Consider the following 15,452-nt stretch of genomic DNA (forward strand, 5'->3'; position numbering starts at 1 on the left):
CATCTCTCCAGACCCTGGGTTTGCCTTGAATGTCATGCTAGGAATTTGGACTTTGTTCAGAAGGAAACAGAGCCTTGTTAAAAGGGTTGGGTGGGGGTGGTAGTGGTCCAAGGAAAGCAGCTCTGTGTAGAAATATTCGAGAGTAGGTGTTGAGACTAACAGAAGGCTGTGACCATAAGAATGGGAATGGGGCCTTGTACTGAAATCCACCTGCTTAGAATCCGGTCAATTTTCTGTTTAATTTCAACAGTACTTTTACTGAACTGTCCATTCAAATAAATCAGTTCTTACTGGTTTCTGTAAAAAATACCTGTGGATTTGTTTGATGCTCTCCTTCGAATTTCTGTCACCATCAGTCGTGAGACTTGTGTTGTGAACTGCAGAAGATCAGAAAATTTTTCTGTCATTGTATTTGGCGGAGCATTTCCAAAAACCTGTGGATGAGAAAAAAAAATTAATAAAAGCACTGTCAGCTTTTTTCTTTTATTTGTGCTTTTCAAAGTGTGGTTTGACTGAAAATCAAGTAAAAAACAAGTATGCTTGCACAGCTGCTCCAGATCTGAATGATGTATTTAAAACACAAGTCTTTCAACAAACCACATCCAGCCACATGTCCTTAAACACATAAAACAATCTGTTGAATGAATACTTAAATAAAATCTAAAAGCCAAAAACTAGTTATCTGTAAAATTTAAATCAATCTTACCAGTAAATTTTAGAAATAGGATGTTTCTCTGAAGAAATCTAAATTAAGAATTTAGAGAAAAGTGGTTTCCTTGATGGTGAAAAGCTTCATCAGATGGCAAAAAGCAGGGACTTATCTATTGCTAAGTCCTAGGATGAATACAGAATTCACTAAACTCATTTTATATCTCAGAATTTCTGAATGCTAACCACAGTAATTCCCAAATAAGACTGTTAGAAAAAATACTAGAATAAAGAAAATGAATGAGTGGATCACGAAATACACTTGTGTTTACAAAAATCCAAGACAAATGAATTTTAGAATAAATTATTCTTGAAGATATGCTGGTATGGGTTCAGCAAAGAGAATAAGAAAATAAAACCTGGACAGACTATCATAGGAAAAGAAATGGTATTATAACAGATATATAACTGAGAGTATCCTGGAATATTTTTTTAAATGTTCCTTATAGCTAAAAGGAAATTCTGTGTCTCCTAAAATTATTATGAGAGTTCTTGACCATAACACTAATTAAATAATATTTTGTATTCTTATTATCTGTTCAAATGTTACTACAAAGGTAGGAAACATATCTTACTCACCATGGTATTCCTTGCCAAACTTGCAACCTGTCTTTTATGGGGATGTTCCCTAAATATGGTTGTTCGTTTATACTGCCTGCCCCCAAAACCAAATTCTATAAAATGTTTAGATAGCATAAATTATAACATAGAATATAAACTAAAAGTAAGAAAGAAAACAAAATCAAGCAAATAAAAACACTAAGGTTAGGGAGATGGACTGGGAAAAGAGCTCTATATTACCACATTTTAGTCATGAATTTTGGCTTATATATACACGAGAGAAGATCTAGTCAATTACATGGTTCATAATGTTCTGAGGTAAGAAAAACATAATTTAAAAAGTATCTCTTTCTTCAAACTATAATATACAATTTTTTCCAAAAAGCCTAATAAAAGGATAATTTATAATATAATATCCTTGTAAAAGAAATGTTTCTAACATACTTAAATACTGTGTTTCTTACAACCACCCTCAAACTGAGCTTAAACTACCAAACACAATAAATCAGTTCTTCAGTGTATACTTTTTTCCATGTAGATAAGTCTATTCATTAACTTGACACAGGAATAATTTATCTCAAGAACAAATGAACTGTTCTTTTCAGGAACTCCTTAATAAATCATTTTTTCTGCTGAGACTTTGATAAATGTTATGTGCTTACAGTTAACCTGTGTTGCCTGTTAAATAAGACCCATATTATCTAACAAACAAACTGAAGACGGATCAGAAATTGAGAAGTCTAACAGTGACATGCTTGAATAGCTATTCCTCGTCCACTCAGTATGTGACTGCCTAATGAAGGTGTTTATAAAACAACTACATATTTTGCTCAATTATTAAGTCTTTTATCAAATTGATTTAGATTTAAAGTAGATAAATATTCCTATTATTCAGACTATATTGATATATAATTTGCTCCTAAGAATTATTAAGCACTATTTATTCCTTAGAGTATGACAACTTCATAAGACAGGCTGCTCATTTCTTAGATAGTATAGCATATGGTTTATTCAAGCAGTTTTCATGCTGGGTGAATAATACACTGCTAAAAATGCAGCTAACTTTTCAGGCAAATCCTGATGTATACGGGTTTATTGCCGTAGGGAAATTTTTTCAAAAGGGAAGTCCTGCTTGAATTGACCAATCCAAAGTTAATGTTATGTCTGATTTGCTAATCTGAAATCAACAACTATTGCTTCTTTGACATAAATAATCTTCAGTGATCCAACAATGCTGATTCTTTCATTTATTCACTCATAAATATTTACTGGTCTCCTATAAATGACTCCAGGCGTATATATTTGAAGTCATGAACACAAAGGTAAATAAAGAATTGTGAATACAAAGGCAAATAAAGCAAATATGATTCCAGTGCTCATGGAGTTTACATTTTAGTACAGGAGGCAAATGTTAAGTTAATTAAAAAATGAAAATTATGTTGGATAGTGACACATTACAAAGGAAATAAACACGGTAACTGAAAGGGAATGCCTGAAGTGGGAAAAGACTGTCAGAAAAGGTTTCTCTGAGACAACACTGATGCTGAAGGATCATTCTGAATAAAGAAAAAAGGTCACAATAAGGAAAGACGGTGCCAGGCAGTGAGATCTGTACTAAGATCTCAGCATGGGCAAGAGGCTGGACGGCTGAGGAGTCAAAACTGGGTGAAGCCGGAGTGTTTCAAATGAGAGGTGAAACGGTACAAGATGAAGCTGGTGAAGTACAAGGGCTAAAGCATGAACCTGACATTTTAGATAACACCGAATATATAAGGCAGCAAAGAAAAGACTAGATTTTTTGTAATGGACTTTAACAACTAAATTTTAAAATATCAAGTATGTATTCACTACCCTCCACAAACAGTAGGAAACAGACAATGTTTCAATCACACATTTAAATGTGCTCCACAGAGGCTGGAGCATGAAGCTGGGAGCCAGGAGGCTTGGATTCTCCTTCTCACCCTCAGGGACTGACTACTGATCAAAATTTTCTGGTTCTTAGTTCCCTCATGTGTCAAAGGAGAGAGCTGAGCAAGAGAAGTGGTAATACATTCAACTCAGAGGGTTGAGTCTATAATAGACATGTGACATTCATAACCCAGATGAAAAAATAGTACCGAGGAAAAAATGCACAACAATCATTATCACATAATGAGCACCGACAAATACTTGACATGTAATGTCATTCAAATTTCATTAAATCCTATACAGTATCCCCATTTTAGAGACAAGGAAATTAAGAGTTAGAGAAGGTAAACAATAAGAGGTGGTGGAGAGAGAATTCAAAATTAGGTCTGTCTCCTAAACAGACATTTCTCCAATGAAGACACACAAATGGTCAATAGGCACATGAGAAAATGCTCAGTACCACTATGAGAAAAATGCAAATCAAAACTACAATGAGTTATCATCACACACTGGTCAGAGTGGCCATCGTTAAAAAGTCCACAAAAAGTAAATGCTGGAGAGGGTGTGGAGAAAAGGGAACACCCCTACATGTTAGTGGAAAGGTAATTTGGTGCACCATTATGGAAAATAGTATGGCGATTCCTTAAAAAACTAAAGTTGCCATATGATTCAACAATCCCACTCCTGTGCAAATATCTGGAGAAAACTTTAATTAAAAAAGATAGCCCAGTGTTCACAGGAGCACTAGTTACAACAGCCAAGACATGGAAGCAACCTAAATGTCCACTGACAGATGACTAGAAAAAGAAGCTGTGGTACACACACACACACACACACACACACACACACACACACACACAGTGGAATACTACTCAGCCATAAAAATAATGAAATAATGCCATTTGCAGGAACATGGATGGACCTAGAGATGATCATACTAAGTGAAGTAAGTCAGACAGAGAACGACAAATTCCATATGATATCACTTACATGTGGAATCTAAAAAAAATCACACAAATGAACTTATTTACAAAACAGAGATAGATTCACACACATAGAAAACAAACTTATGGTTACCAAAGAGGAACTAGGAGTCTGGGACTTGTAGATGTGGACTGCTATATATAAAACAGCTAAACAACAAGGTCCTACTGTATAGCACAGGAAACTATATTCAATTTTCTTGCAATAACCAAAAATATGAAAAAGAATATAAATGTGTAACTGAATCACTATGCTATACACCAGAAGCTAACACAACATTGTAGATCAACAATACTTCAATTTTTTAAAAATCCTGTAAATAAACCATAATGGAAAGAATATGAAAAAGAATATATATATACATATATATCTGAATCACTTTGCTACATACCAAAAGCTAACACAACATTGATTATATTTTAATTTAAAAAAAAAAATTAGGTCTGATTCCAAGCTGTGCTCTTTGTCACTCAGTACTGTATTTCTCAATTAAACTACACATGAACCCTATCACTAAAACTTTGTACAGTATTCACCTTAAGAGGTAATTAGTATAGTTTGACTTGTTTTTAGAAGGGTCATTTTTAATATCCATCTAAATAAATTTCAGAAAATTTCCTAGCTGCTCTTCAACTAAGTATTTTTGGTATACTCAGGGAGAATAAAGGAATGGTGTTACCTAACAGCATGCAGAAAGCAGAGACTCAATATATATATTACCTTATGAAGCTGTTCAATAAAATTTTATTAAATATTAATAACAGAGAGGCTGGAATTTTCACAAAGTTTTCTAAAATGGTGTCTTTTTCCCTTAAATATACATAATATCTAAAATTAAGTTAGAGAGTACTGACCATCATTAGTTTAATAATTAGTTTAAATAATGTGCTATATACGTAACAGATTTTAAAAATTGAGAACGAAGTTGTACTTTCATTATCTCATACTGTGAGTTAAGATTTCTTATCAATTAATATAAATCATTAGGTAAACACTTATGCTCTTCTTGTTTCTAAGAAGGACCACCAACTTCTGGGAGAGTACACTGAGAACGTGTATCTCAGTCCTTCTCTCTCCTTCTAGGGTATGCCTGCCTCCTGAGAACATGCACTCTCATCTGCTCTGGGTGTGGCTTATCTAGTTTTGCCAATGACTGGGTAAGTAAACTTAACTCTTGCAGGGGTGAAATTAGCAAGTCCTTGGTTGCACAGACTTAACTTCAATCCTCCAACATCAACTGCACTGGTATCATGTAATAAGTAACAAAGCTGTATATCTGTAAATATAAGCTGCATATATGTAAATAGTTCATCTGTCTGACCCTTGATCTCTCTCTCATTTGGTTCTAAATTTGAGTATCCTTCTTTTAGAGCCAACAATTTGAAAAATAAAGGTTACCTGTAAGGAGTAAAAAAGAGACACTAGGTCCAACTTAGATGTTTCTTGAACATTAATTAGAAATAAATTCAAAAATTAGAGGAGTTTTTAAAAGAACTCTAGTTAGTAAAGATTATATTTTAACATACACAATGAAGTGTGATAACATATACCAAGGTAATTAACAACGGCAGTTAATTTTTTGATGACTAAACGTTATTCCTTTTTGAATAAGTTTAAAGCAAGTATTTCTTCTGTAAGCTTTTGTTCTTGGGACTAAAGGTTAATTTTTTTTAAGAATGCTGTTTAAATGTTATCAAGCTATTCTCAGAATCCACCATAATCTTTCCATTTGAGAGAATCAGTGAGAAGGAAGGTACCAGCAGGGTCGTTGCAGGACTGTGAGGAAGACCACAGGAGGCAGCTGAACAACCCAGCATGAGACCTGGCTCAGAAAAGGACTCAACACATGTCATTTCTCAACCTGTGTCTCTTAAAGGCAGAAACCACGCACTGGAATAACACTGCTGAGCACACTTTAAAAACGATTCTGTAGATGGATGCCCATGTCTAACAGTAATATGGTTTATTTGCCATTTAGTATGAATCAAGCAAACTCTCAAACACTGACGGTACAGTTCATTTTGGGCAATCATGGCAGGAAGTCTGGAGCCATACTGAGCTATTCACTCACCCAAGTTACTTCTTACTAGCGGAGAATGTTCATGTATAAATTGTTAACATTAAATAAATATGGTTATCTATTTAAAAATTTAATAGATTTGATGCCTTATCTAAGGACAATTTTACTTTGTTAATAAGCCAATGAACAGAATTTATATATATTATAAAATTAGTCACAATGGTACAGAAATAACTTTATCTTTTCATTAGTTAAGAGATGAATGAATCTTTATGATACTTAAATCACTCATTGTGAGGTCTACAGCAATGTATACACATGTGCTTTTTTTTTTTACATATATATTCCTTTTCAGATTCTTTTCCATTACAGGTTATTACAAGATATTGAATATAGTTCCCTGTGCTCTATAGTAGGTCCTTGTTGTTTATCTTTTTTATATATAGTAGTGTCTATATGCCAATCCCAAATTCCTAATTTATTCCACCTCCCCACCCCTTTCCCCTTTGGTAACCACAGTTTGTTTTCTATGATTGTGAGTCTATTTCTGGTTTGTTAAATAAGTTCATTTGTAATTTTTTTAAGATTCCACATAGAAGTGATATCATATGATATTTGTCTTTCTCTGGCCTTACTTCACTTAACATGATAAGTCTCCAGGTCCATCCATGTTCCTGCAAATGGCATTATTTCATTCTTTTTTATGGCTAAGAGAGAAATATTCCACTGTTTATGTACTTTTAAAAATGGGCCAACTAAAAACTTCTGACTTGAAAGAATAGTTAGAGACTTAATGGCAACACAGAACACAAGAGAACTAAGTCAAACAGTCTAAGTAACAAAGAATAATCACTAGAACATCTCAAGTCTACTTAAATCAACAAACAAGTATTTGCATGATTCTTTGAACTGATTCGTTGAACTGACTGGGAAAGCCTGATGACGTGCGATGGGACACATATGCAACATATTATTAATTTATGTTAACAGCTGAAAATAACAATCGCCCTAACTATTGTTAACATTATCGTCACCTTGTCAATGTTTGTGAGTCTGAGAGAAGGGAATTACTCCAAACTACTCAGTAGCCAATAGGACACTGTGATACTGAAGTAAAACAAAAACAAAGCCAAACTTCCTGAAACTGTTTCCAAAAAATTAATGACTGTCACCTCAACAGGGCTTGAAAAAATGGTTTGTCTGTAATCAATTGTCTCATCCATTGTCAAAATAGCTATTTTAAACCTTTCCCCACCTCTCCTCATTCTCCTACTCTATCATCTCCCTCCTCCATCATTCTCAGCTTCTTATTTCATACATTAAAAAATGAGCACCCCCCCCCCAAATACACTGATATCTCCATCCTCTGCTCCTATTCTACCCAATCCAACCCCATGGGTGGTATGTGAACTAGTCTCTCTTACTATGTCCATCCTTCTACTCCTGCCCTTCTGCTTTACCAGCCTAGCAAAACTTAAATCCCAATAAATAATGTATCCGTCTTCCTTCTCTACTTCTACACACACTCTGCTTTGTGCCTGCAAGAGAAAATTCACACACCTGCATGGATAAGATCCAGTACAAATTTACTTTCTCTTATCTTCATTGGGTCCTCAATACTTTTTAATTATTTTGTTGTCCCTTTTTGATTCTTTCTCTCATTCCTTTTCAGTAATATTCCAAACCATCACAATGCCCTGAGGTCCCCTACTCAACCTACTTACTCAGACTTTTAACAGACCTCATCTGCTGTTGATAACTACAGGAAACTGAGGTCATCAAGCAAGATCTCACTCAACGTCCCACTACCTTCATATAAATCTGTGTCGCACCCAACAAAACATGCTCTCCTGCAGGATGCTGTGTCTCTCTCTTGTTCAAAGCTCACCTACCCATCTGTAATTTGAACCCATGCTCTCCTCTCAATTTCACTCTCTTAAAAATTTCCAAATTCCCCCTTCTGCTGCTTTCTTCCCTTCTCTTCATGAGCATGCCTGGATCTTCCCCACTTTTAAAAACAAAGTAAAATACTAGAAACATAAATACAAATGTTCTTATTGCCAGATTCACCTCCATCAATCTCTTTTGTTCTCTCATCTTCCACGGTTCTACAAGCCGAGTACATAATGTCTCATCTCGTCTCCCAACCACAACTCAATTCATTGCTTTCTGGCTCCACCATCTAGTGACTTTCCAACTGGCAAACCTCATGCACACTTTTCAGTCCTTTCTTATCGGGTCTCTCTATTGTACATGACAGTGCTGACTGCTCTCCTCCTTCCTGCAACTTCTGTCTCTTGAGTTCCATAATCACCCTCTCCTGATTCTTTCTGTACTGCTACTGACCAGCTCCTGTTCTGTAATCTTTATGTGTTCCCCTCTTTCATTACTTAGTCATATTCTCCAGGCTTCATCCTTGGCTACTGCTCTTCTCATGTGGAGCGTGAGCCATGAGTCATCTCCTGTCCCGTCCCCTTCCAGGGTTCCAACTACCACATCTCTGCGGTAGTCCCCAAAATACATATCCAGCCACAACTCCTCACCTGAGCTTCTAATTGATGACTGAATATCTCCACCTGGGAAGCTCACAAATAGTGCCCCAAAAAGAATCTATCCTCTACACCTTCTTTCTTAGCTGCTGGGAAAAACATCCACCCAAATTAGAAACCGAGGAGACATTCTTGCTTTGGCTCCTTCTCCTCTCTTATTTTATTGCTTAGAATATACTTCACTGGCTCTGCACGCCTCCAGGAAAAAGTACAGCTCTTAATATGACATAAAACCTCTCATGATGTGCCTCCTGTCAGTCTTGACAGTCTTACTTTTTGCCTCTCCTTGACGTAAAACCAACTTCTTGGACCGTTAATAGACACTAGCACGTATCAAAATGCTTGGCCTTTTACCTTGACTCATGCTTGAACTTCATGTCTCTGATACTACATTTCTTTGTTACTCCATTATCGGTTTATGCACCTACCTCTTCTCCAACAGAATTATATGTTTTTCTTCTTCATTGTACTTCAGATTCACAAGACTGGACTGTATCTTTTCTCAGAAACTCCAATATTCAGTAAAGTGGCACAATGTCTAACTGATATAAATTTCATCAAATGAATCAGCAGTTCACAACAACAGTACAAATGAAGGGACAAGCAAACAAATAAGCATGGAATACGTAGGGCCTACCGCTCTTTGGTGTCAAATTAGCTTTTGGCTTGGTGTAACACAAAACCTGAATGTATTTCAGCATAAACAGTTTATAATCTTTGCTTTCTCCTGCAATGTCTTTATTTTTAATGCAGTACCAACAATAACAGTAACAGACAAAAGTTCTCGAGGACAAACATTTGTTAAGTGCTTTAAGTACATTATCTACTTACTTCTCATACCAACTCCAGAAGGTAGATATTCTTATTCTTATTTTAAAGCCCAGAAATTGAAGCCCCTCTCACATGCAGCAGACATCTGGAGGTCTAAGCCCCAGAGAAGAACAACAGTAACAGCAGCACAACCAAGAACACTGACAGGTACAAACTGGAGATTAATTGAATGTCTGTCTACTGAACATGAAACACTAGCCTTGTTCAACTTCTCTTTAAGAAAACATTAGCTGATGTACATGTTCCAGGCAGGAGACTGGAAAATACTTGCTCCTGAAATGTCAACACATCCTAGGTTGAAGGATCTCCGCATTTTATCCAGCCAGATTATGTTACCATTGGAAAAGTCTCACCCCTACATAATTTCCAATCAGTGTTTCAACATCTCATTCTTAAATATTTATCAATGTACAAACAGTTATCACCAGACATCTGAATATTACTCTAATATTAAAGAAAATAATGTAAACCAAGAAAAACAGCAATTTGGAGCAAATAACAATGAAAGAAGCATAAGAAAATCTGACAAAGCTTTAAAACTTTCTGAGATAGGGAGACACTATATAATTTTAAGAGAATGAAAAGAGAAAGAATTTAAGGAAATTAAAAAGATGACAGCAGAAGGTCAGCCCAGAAGAGTTAGTATCTGATTGACAGAGTTGCGGAAAAGGGGAACATGTAAAACACAAAGGGGACAATATTCACCAAAAGAATTTCAAAATATTTTCCCAGAATTGAAAAGAACAAGTTTGCAGATTAACGTTAATCAGGAAGCCTCAGTAAAATTTCAAAATAATGAGAAAAAGAAGAACCTAGAAATTTTCAGACAAACTAGCAGACCCAGAGAACAAACAATAAAGAGACCAAGTGAGACTTTTCAGGGAGACAAGGAGTCACAGATGCAGGGGAAAGAGAAGGACATGGGAGAGGAAGAAATAAGGGAAGAGGAAGGAGGGAGAGAGACAGTGAGAGAGACATGGGGAGGGAAGGGGCAGGGAGGGGAGGAGAGAGAGAAAGGGCACCAGAGTTGGGGAGAAAGAGAGAGAAACAGGAAGGGAAGGAGCAAGACCTAGAAGAAGGGCAGAGACAGAGCAGGGCAGAGAAGGACAGGGGAAGGGAGAGGAAAAGACGAGAGAGAAAAGGAGACACGAAGAAAGGCAGAAATTGAGATAGTTATTTTATAAAGTCTCGGGAAAACAAGTTCTATAAAGATGGAAAAATAATAGTGATCTACTTTAAAGTTCATCTATGAATAATATTTACACCAGGGTCAGCAGAGTATAAACACTGAATCTTGTTTCAACAAATGGTATAATTGTGTGGAAAGGTAAGGAGGAGGGCAGCACGTATGAAGGAATATATGTATGCATGGTGAGGAGGTAAAAAAGCTAATTCTCACATTCCTCAGTAAGAAGTCAATTAGAACTGAACAATCAAGCAGCAGCAGTTATTTGGTATATTAACGTACGTTATGTAGAAGCTGGAAGACCCAAACGCGGCACTGCAATCAGCAGTGGAGAGCAGCAGGGCACCTATAAGCCTGTGGAACTACTTGACTTTTTAAAACTATGTGCATATAAATCTGTGATAAAAAATTTAAAGAATATTTTTTAAATCCCCACTAAGACTGCTACATGTAATCAACTCAACAGAAGGCAATAAAACGTTAACTCTATTTTGACTCTCTAGAGCCTATAACTCTATAACTAAATCTCTATAGAAAACCTGCCACAGAATAAAGCAAACTAAAATGATTCTTCGAAGTGTAAAAAGCCCTTGGGCAACTGTACCATTTGATGTCATAAACCATCACTTCAAAAGATAATGGAAATAACTAAGTGGTAATTTACAACCTACCTTCCTACCAAATATCAGCCATTAGGGGAACATTTCACAAAATACTCATAATCTTCCTTTTATCTGTTAGAAGTAAGGGGAGTTCATTCTGACCAGGTCTCACGTCACATTATAGCAAATTGAAAGGAAGGAATGAAAACATCAAGCGTCTTAAAAATTAACTCATTCTATCGTTTTTTTTCTATCTCAAGATTCCTGAAGTACCACCCCATCCTAGAAGGCATGTGCCTGGCGACCTGGACTCACCCTGTTAAACACTGGCAGCATCATGTACAGCTTCTCTTCTTGTTCCTTCTGAGTCATGTGCCGGGGAGGATGGCACAACTCAGTGAAGAGACGGCGGAGGTGCATCAGTCCTAAGGCGTTGTCTTGTGGGCTGCACTCCTCCTGCCTCGGCCGCCCCATGATCCTCTTCACCATGTTCATCTTGGCTGGTTGGTGATAAACACTTCTAATTCTGCAGGGAGATGTTCATACACAGTCAAAATGTCATTGCCTTGACTGGGTCAAACATGCATGGAAGAACTTATTAAAAATCTGAAAAATAAAAAATTCTATCTAAAATATTTTTTTCTACCTCTTTAAACAGAAAAGGTAGAGGCAAAGCTAATTTTGAGAAATCTCTCTAAATGGCAAATTATGAATCATGGCACTCAACGTTCCTGCTGGCTTTGCCACAATTTGGATAAAATGTAAAACATTAAATGTAAAAAATTAACTGGACAAGCAACAAGCATTTCCAATTAAGTTAGTCACAGCAAGTTCAACAAATAAAGGGATTACAAATCTTACAATTAGTATGCTGTTTAATAGATGAGCAAATGTATGAAGAATAAGAGAATAGAAAGTTAAACCTCACCTCAAAACATCTAACACAACCAAAAAAAAAAAAACCCACCAAGTTTTCTATTTTTAATTATTTAATTTTTTTCTATATAAAGGATTATACTTGGGGTACCTGCTGAAGAGTTTACATTATAGTTTGAAATATACAAATTAAATGATAACCTCAAATATATTATAAATCATAAGAAAAAAGTGAATATTATCATACAACTGAAGACCACTTCGGCAGGTCATGTTAACTCATTTCGTGGATCATGACAAGCAATTTTTTAAAAAGTGGAATAGAATATAATACTGTAAAATCAACTATATTCCAATGGAAAAATGAATGAAATAGAAGATATTGGAATACACGTAGGAAGGGTAATTATTATTTCATGAAACTTATTTTAGGTAGGGGTGTATTTGTATATACTGAATCACAGTGTAAAATGCATCCCTGGCTAGAGCTGCAGTTAAGAAATAAAGAGCCCAACCACTGGGTCAGAACACACACCAGAATCAGTAACACTCAGCTTTCAGAAAGCATCATCAGTCCTTTTCAACCACCACTAACCGTGCCAGCAATTAGCTAATTTCAGACACATAAAGAGGGTATCTTACAAAAGGAACAAGGAAGGTTGGGAGGACATTACAGATATATAGAACTTGAGAAAAGGGCAGTTTGTTTTTTAATCTGTAGAAAAGCAGGAATAACCTGAAGATTATTTTTTAATTTTGCTACATAAGCCAGTATGCCATTTCTTAAGAAATGAGAGACTACTGCAAGGCTAGAGCTTTATTTATTAAACATCTGCCTATTGATTTTTTTTTTAAAACCATGAAAAATAGCATCTTAAACATGCTGGTCCTTGAGAATTTTGAGTGGATTCCATGTGTGGCTGCAGGCATATGGCTATGCATCCTAGCTCGACTCCAACAGGAGGCCACGATGTGACTCATCACAGGTGAGGAGCAGGAAGACACACTCTGCCTGGGGCTCTGCCAATGGCCGTCTATGCTGAAGGACCACTGTGCCAAGAGCACTCAATACTGCCAGGTGTCCAGGCGCAGGGAAGAGTGTTTAGACCACAGGTGCAGGCCGAGGAGAACACCTGAACTACAAAATGACAGTCGGTCCAGTTCAAAGTTGTTCAACATATTTCATTCTCAGAAAATGTGTCTAAGTTCTCCAAGTGTAAATATAAAGATTTCAACAAATACATTCAAACAGCCTACTACGTGTTGGTATTTATCATCCTGGAAAACACTCAGACCAAAAATAACATTTGAAATGAATTATAAAACTTGTGCAAATTAGCTAACATTTTAGATTGTACATAGATCTGCTCTGTTTCTTAGCCTACAATTCAGTTCATAATCTAGAGTGTGTGGGTAGGAGTTAGGGGATTCATGATCCTCTAAAACTTTAAAATAATTTTTTTAAGGGATCTCCAGTTTTCAAAGAGGGCTATGACATTAAAAAGTCAAGCCTCAATCTTTATTTATAGAGTTTCAAAGCATTTTCAGACCATTTCCTTTGCTCCTCATTCCAACTTAAGCAAGTGGGCCAAAGAGAAAATTAATTCTACCTTTCTGTGAGGCCCCAAGACAAGAACAACTTGCTCAAAATCTCCCAGGGAAAAAGAACTGAATGGGAATCCAGGACTCCCACCTCCTGGTCCAGCCCTTCTCGCTTACTCATATTCATGTGCCCATTTTAAATTACAGAATTCTTGGCAACTTGATTCTAGAATATTAATTTTTTTTAGCATCAATTAGCAACTAGAATGGAAAAATTTTTTAATTTTTCTGAAGATGCACTAAATTAATCAACATTTATTTCAGTAAACTCACAAACACAATGACAAACATTAACCAGATGTAATCAAGCTATTGTGCCATCGTTATATAATATTTATCAGATACAAAGGGGTGTATATATATCAGTCAGCTAAATGGGTTTACTGGTATTCTCAATTACTCAGATAATCTCAGTGATGGAAAAAAATCAGATTTCTCTTTTTCTCCTAATTTACCAAGAAATACTTAAGTATATCAAATTGCTGACTCATTGTTTTGTTTATACTTCAATGTTTATAATGTAGAGTATAATTTAGAACAAGAACTACCATGTTTAAAGTACTCTTCAGCAGTGAAAGGGAAGAAAAGAACAGGCACTTTTCGGTCCATCCTGTACAAATATGCCCGTATAAGATAGGTAACTTCAGGTGAAAGGCTCTTAATTCCCTTGAGTCTTGGGTTTCTCACAACAGTAAAATCTTTCCTCACAGCCTTTGTGTACCATGTACGTAAAATCACATCCTTTTTGTGAAATGCCAAGGACATTAGTTACATTCAGTAATTTAAAAATTTCTTATCTTTCCTCAACTTGATCATGTAACATTTAATTCCTTTTCATTTACATTTTAGTTATTTAAGCAAGTAAGGGAAAGGAAACAGCATAGGCTCTTACAGTGTTTCAGAGACTTACAAAATGATAAAAAATTAAGGGAACATTTATTTCTTAGATGCTCAATAAGAGGTTTATAAACCAATATAGAAGAGACAGGCAAAATTTAATAATAGTGGGGACAAATCATAGAATGATTATTTGGGGGGTAATGTTATTAGGGGTTTTCAAAATATTTACAAAGATTATTGTGTATAAGAACTAGTTTTCCAATATAAACTCTATTTTGTTTCACAAGAGAAAAGTGTTTGCACTGCCAACAGGGGGTTATTTAAATAGCAAGGAGATAATTATTGCAATGAGCTCAGACAGTATTTCTTATTCTAATCTCTTGTGTTAATGCTTGAAAATCCTCTGGAAATGCTTGAAAAATTATTTAAATCCTTTAAACAGTTTGTCATCATTTAAATTACAGAAGGGTATAGAAGAAGAAAGTAGCCTAAATTTGTAAAATGTATGTGTCAAGTAATTAATGGCCTTTGAGTAGCTTGGCTAAAAACTTAACGTATCTTTTCTAAGTAACTCCTTAATTCCACAAGAGAAGAAATAAGTAGCTCATATTACTTCAGAAAATCTTACAGTTTCATTAAAGAATTGTAAGTAATTCCTCAGGCTTTTATTTTTTTCTTAAACTTTCTGGGGGAAAATCCCACTTTTTCTTATACCATGGAGAGCAAAGGCAAAACTTCTTACACTTGTGAAGTATGTAGGCGAAGCTCTGAGAGGCTCCCAACAT

At 35.7% G+C, this 15,452-nt stretch overlaps 1 protein-coding gene across 7 annotated transcripts in view; it reads right to left on the reverse strand.

Moving 5' to 3' along the window:
• The window catches only part of WDFY3 (WD repeat and FYVE domain containing 3), a 242,829-nt gene that overhangs the window by 148,462 nt on the left and 78,915 nt on the right, over positions 1-15,452 (reverse strand). For all 7 annotated transcript variants that reach the window (XM_074346631.1, XM_074346601.1, XM_074346645.1 and 4 more), the window contains 2 exons: positions 11,665-11,875; positions 311-434 (listed from right to left, as the gene is read on the reverse strand). In XM_074346631.1, coding sequence (XP_074202732.1) covers positions 311-434; positions 11,665-11,844 — 304 coding nt within the window. In that variant the 5' untranslated portion in view covers positions 11,845-11,875. The remainder of the gene's footprint in view (positions 1-310; positions 435-11,664; positions 11,876-15,452) is intronic.

The sequence above is a fragment of the Camelus bactrianus genome, chromosome 2 (genome assembly GCF_048773025.1).
Source record: "Camelus bactrianus isolate YW-2024 breed Bactrian camel chromosome 2, ASM4877302v1, whole genome shotgun sequence".
NCBI classification, from domain to species: Eukaryota; Metazoa; Chordata; class Mammalia; order Artiodactyla; family Camelidae; genus Camelus; species Camelus bactrianus.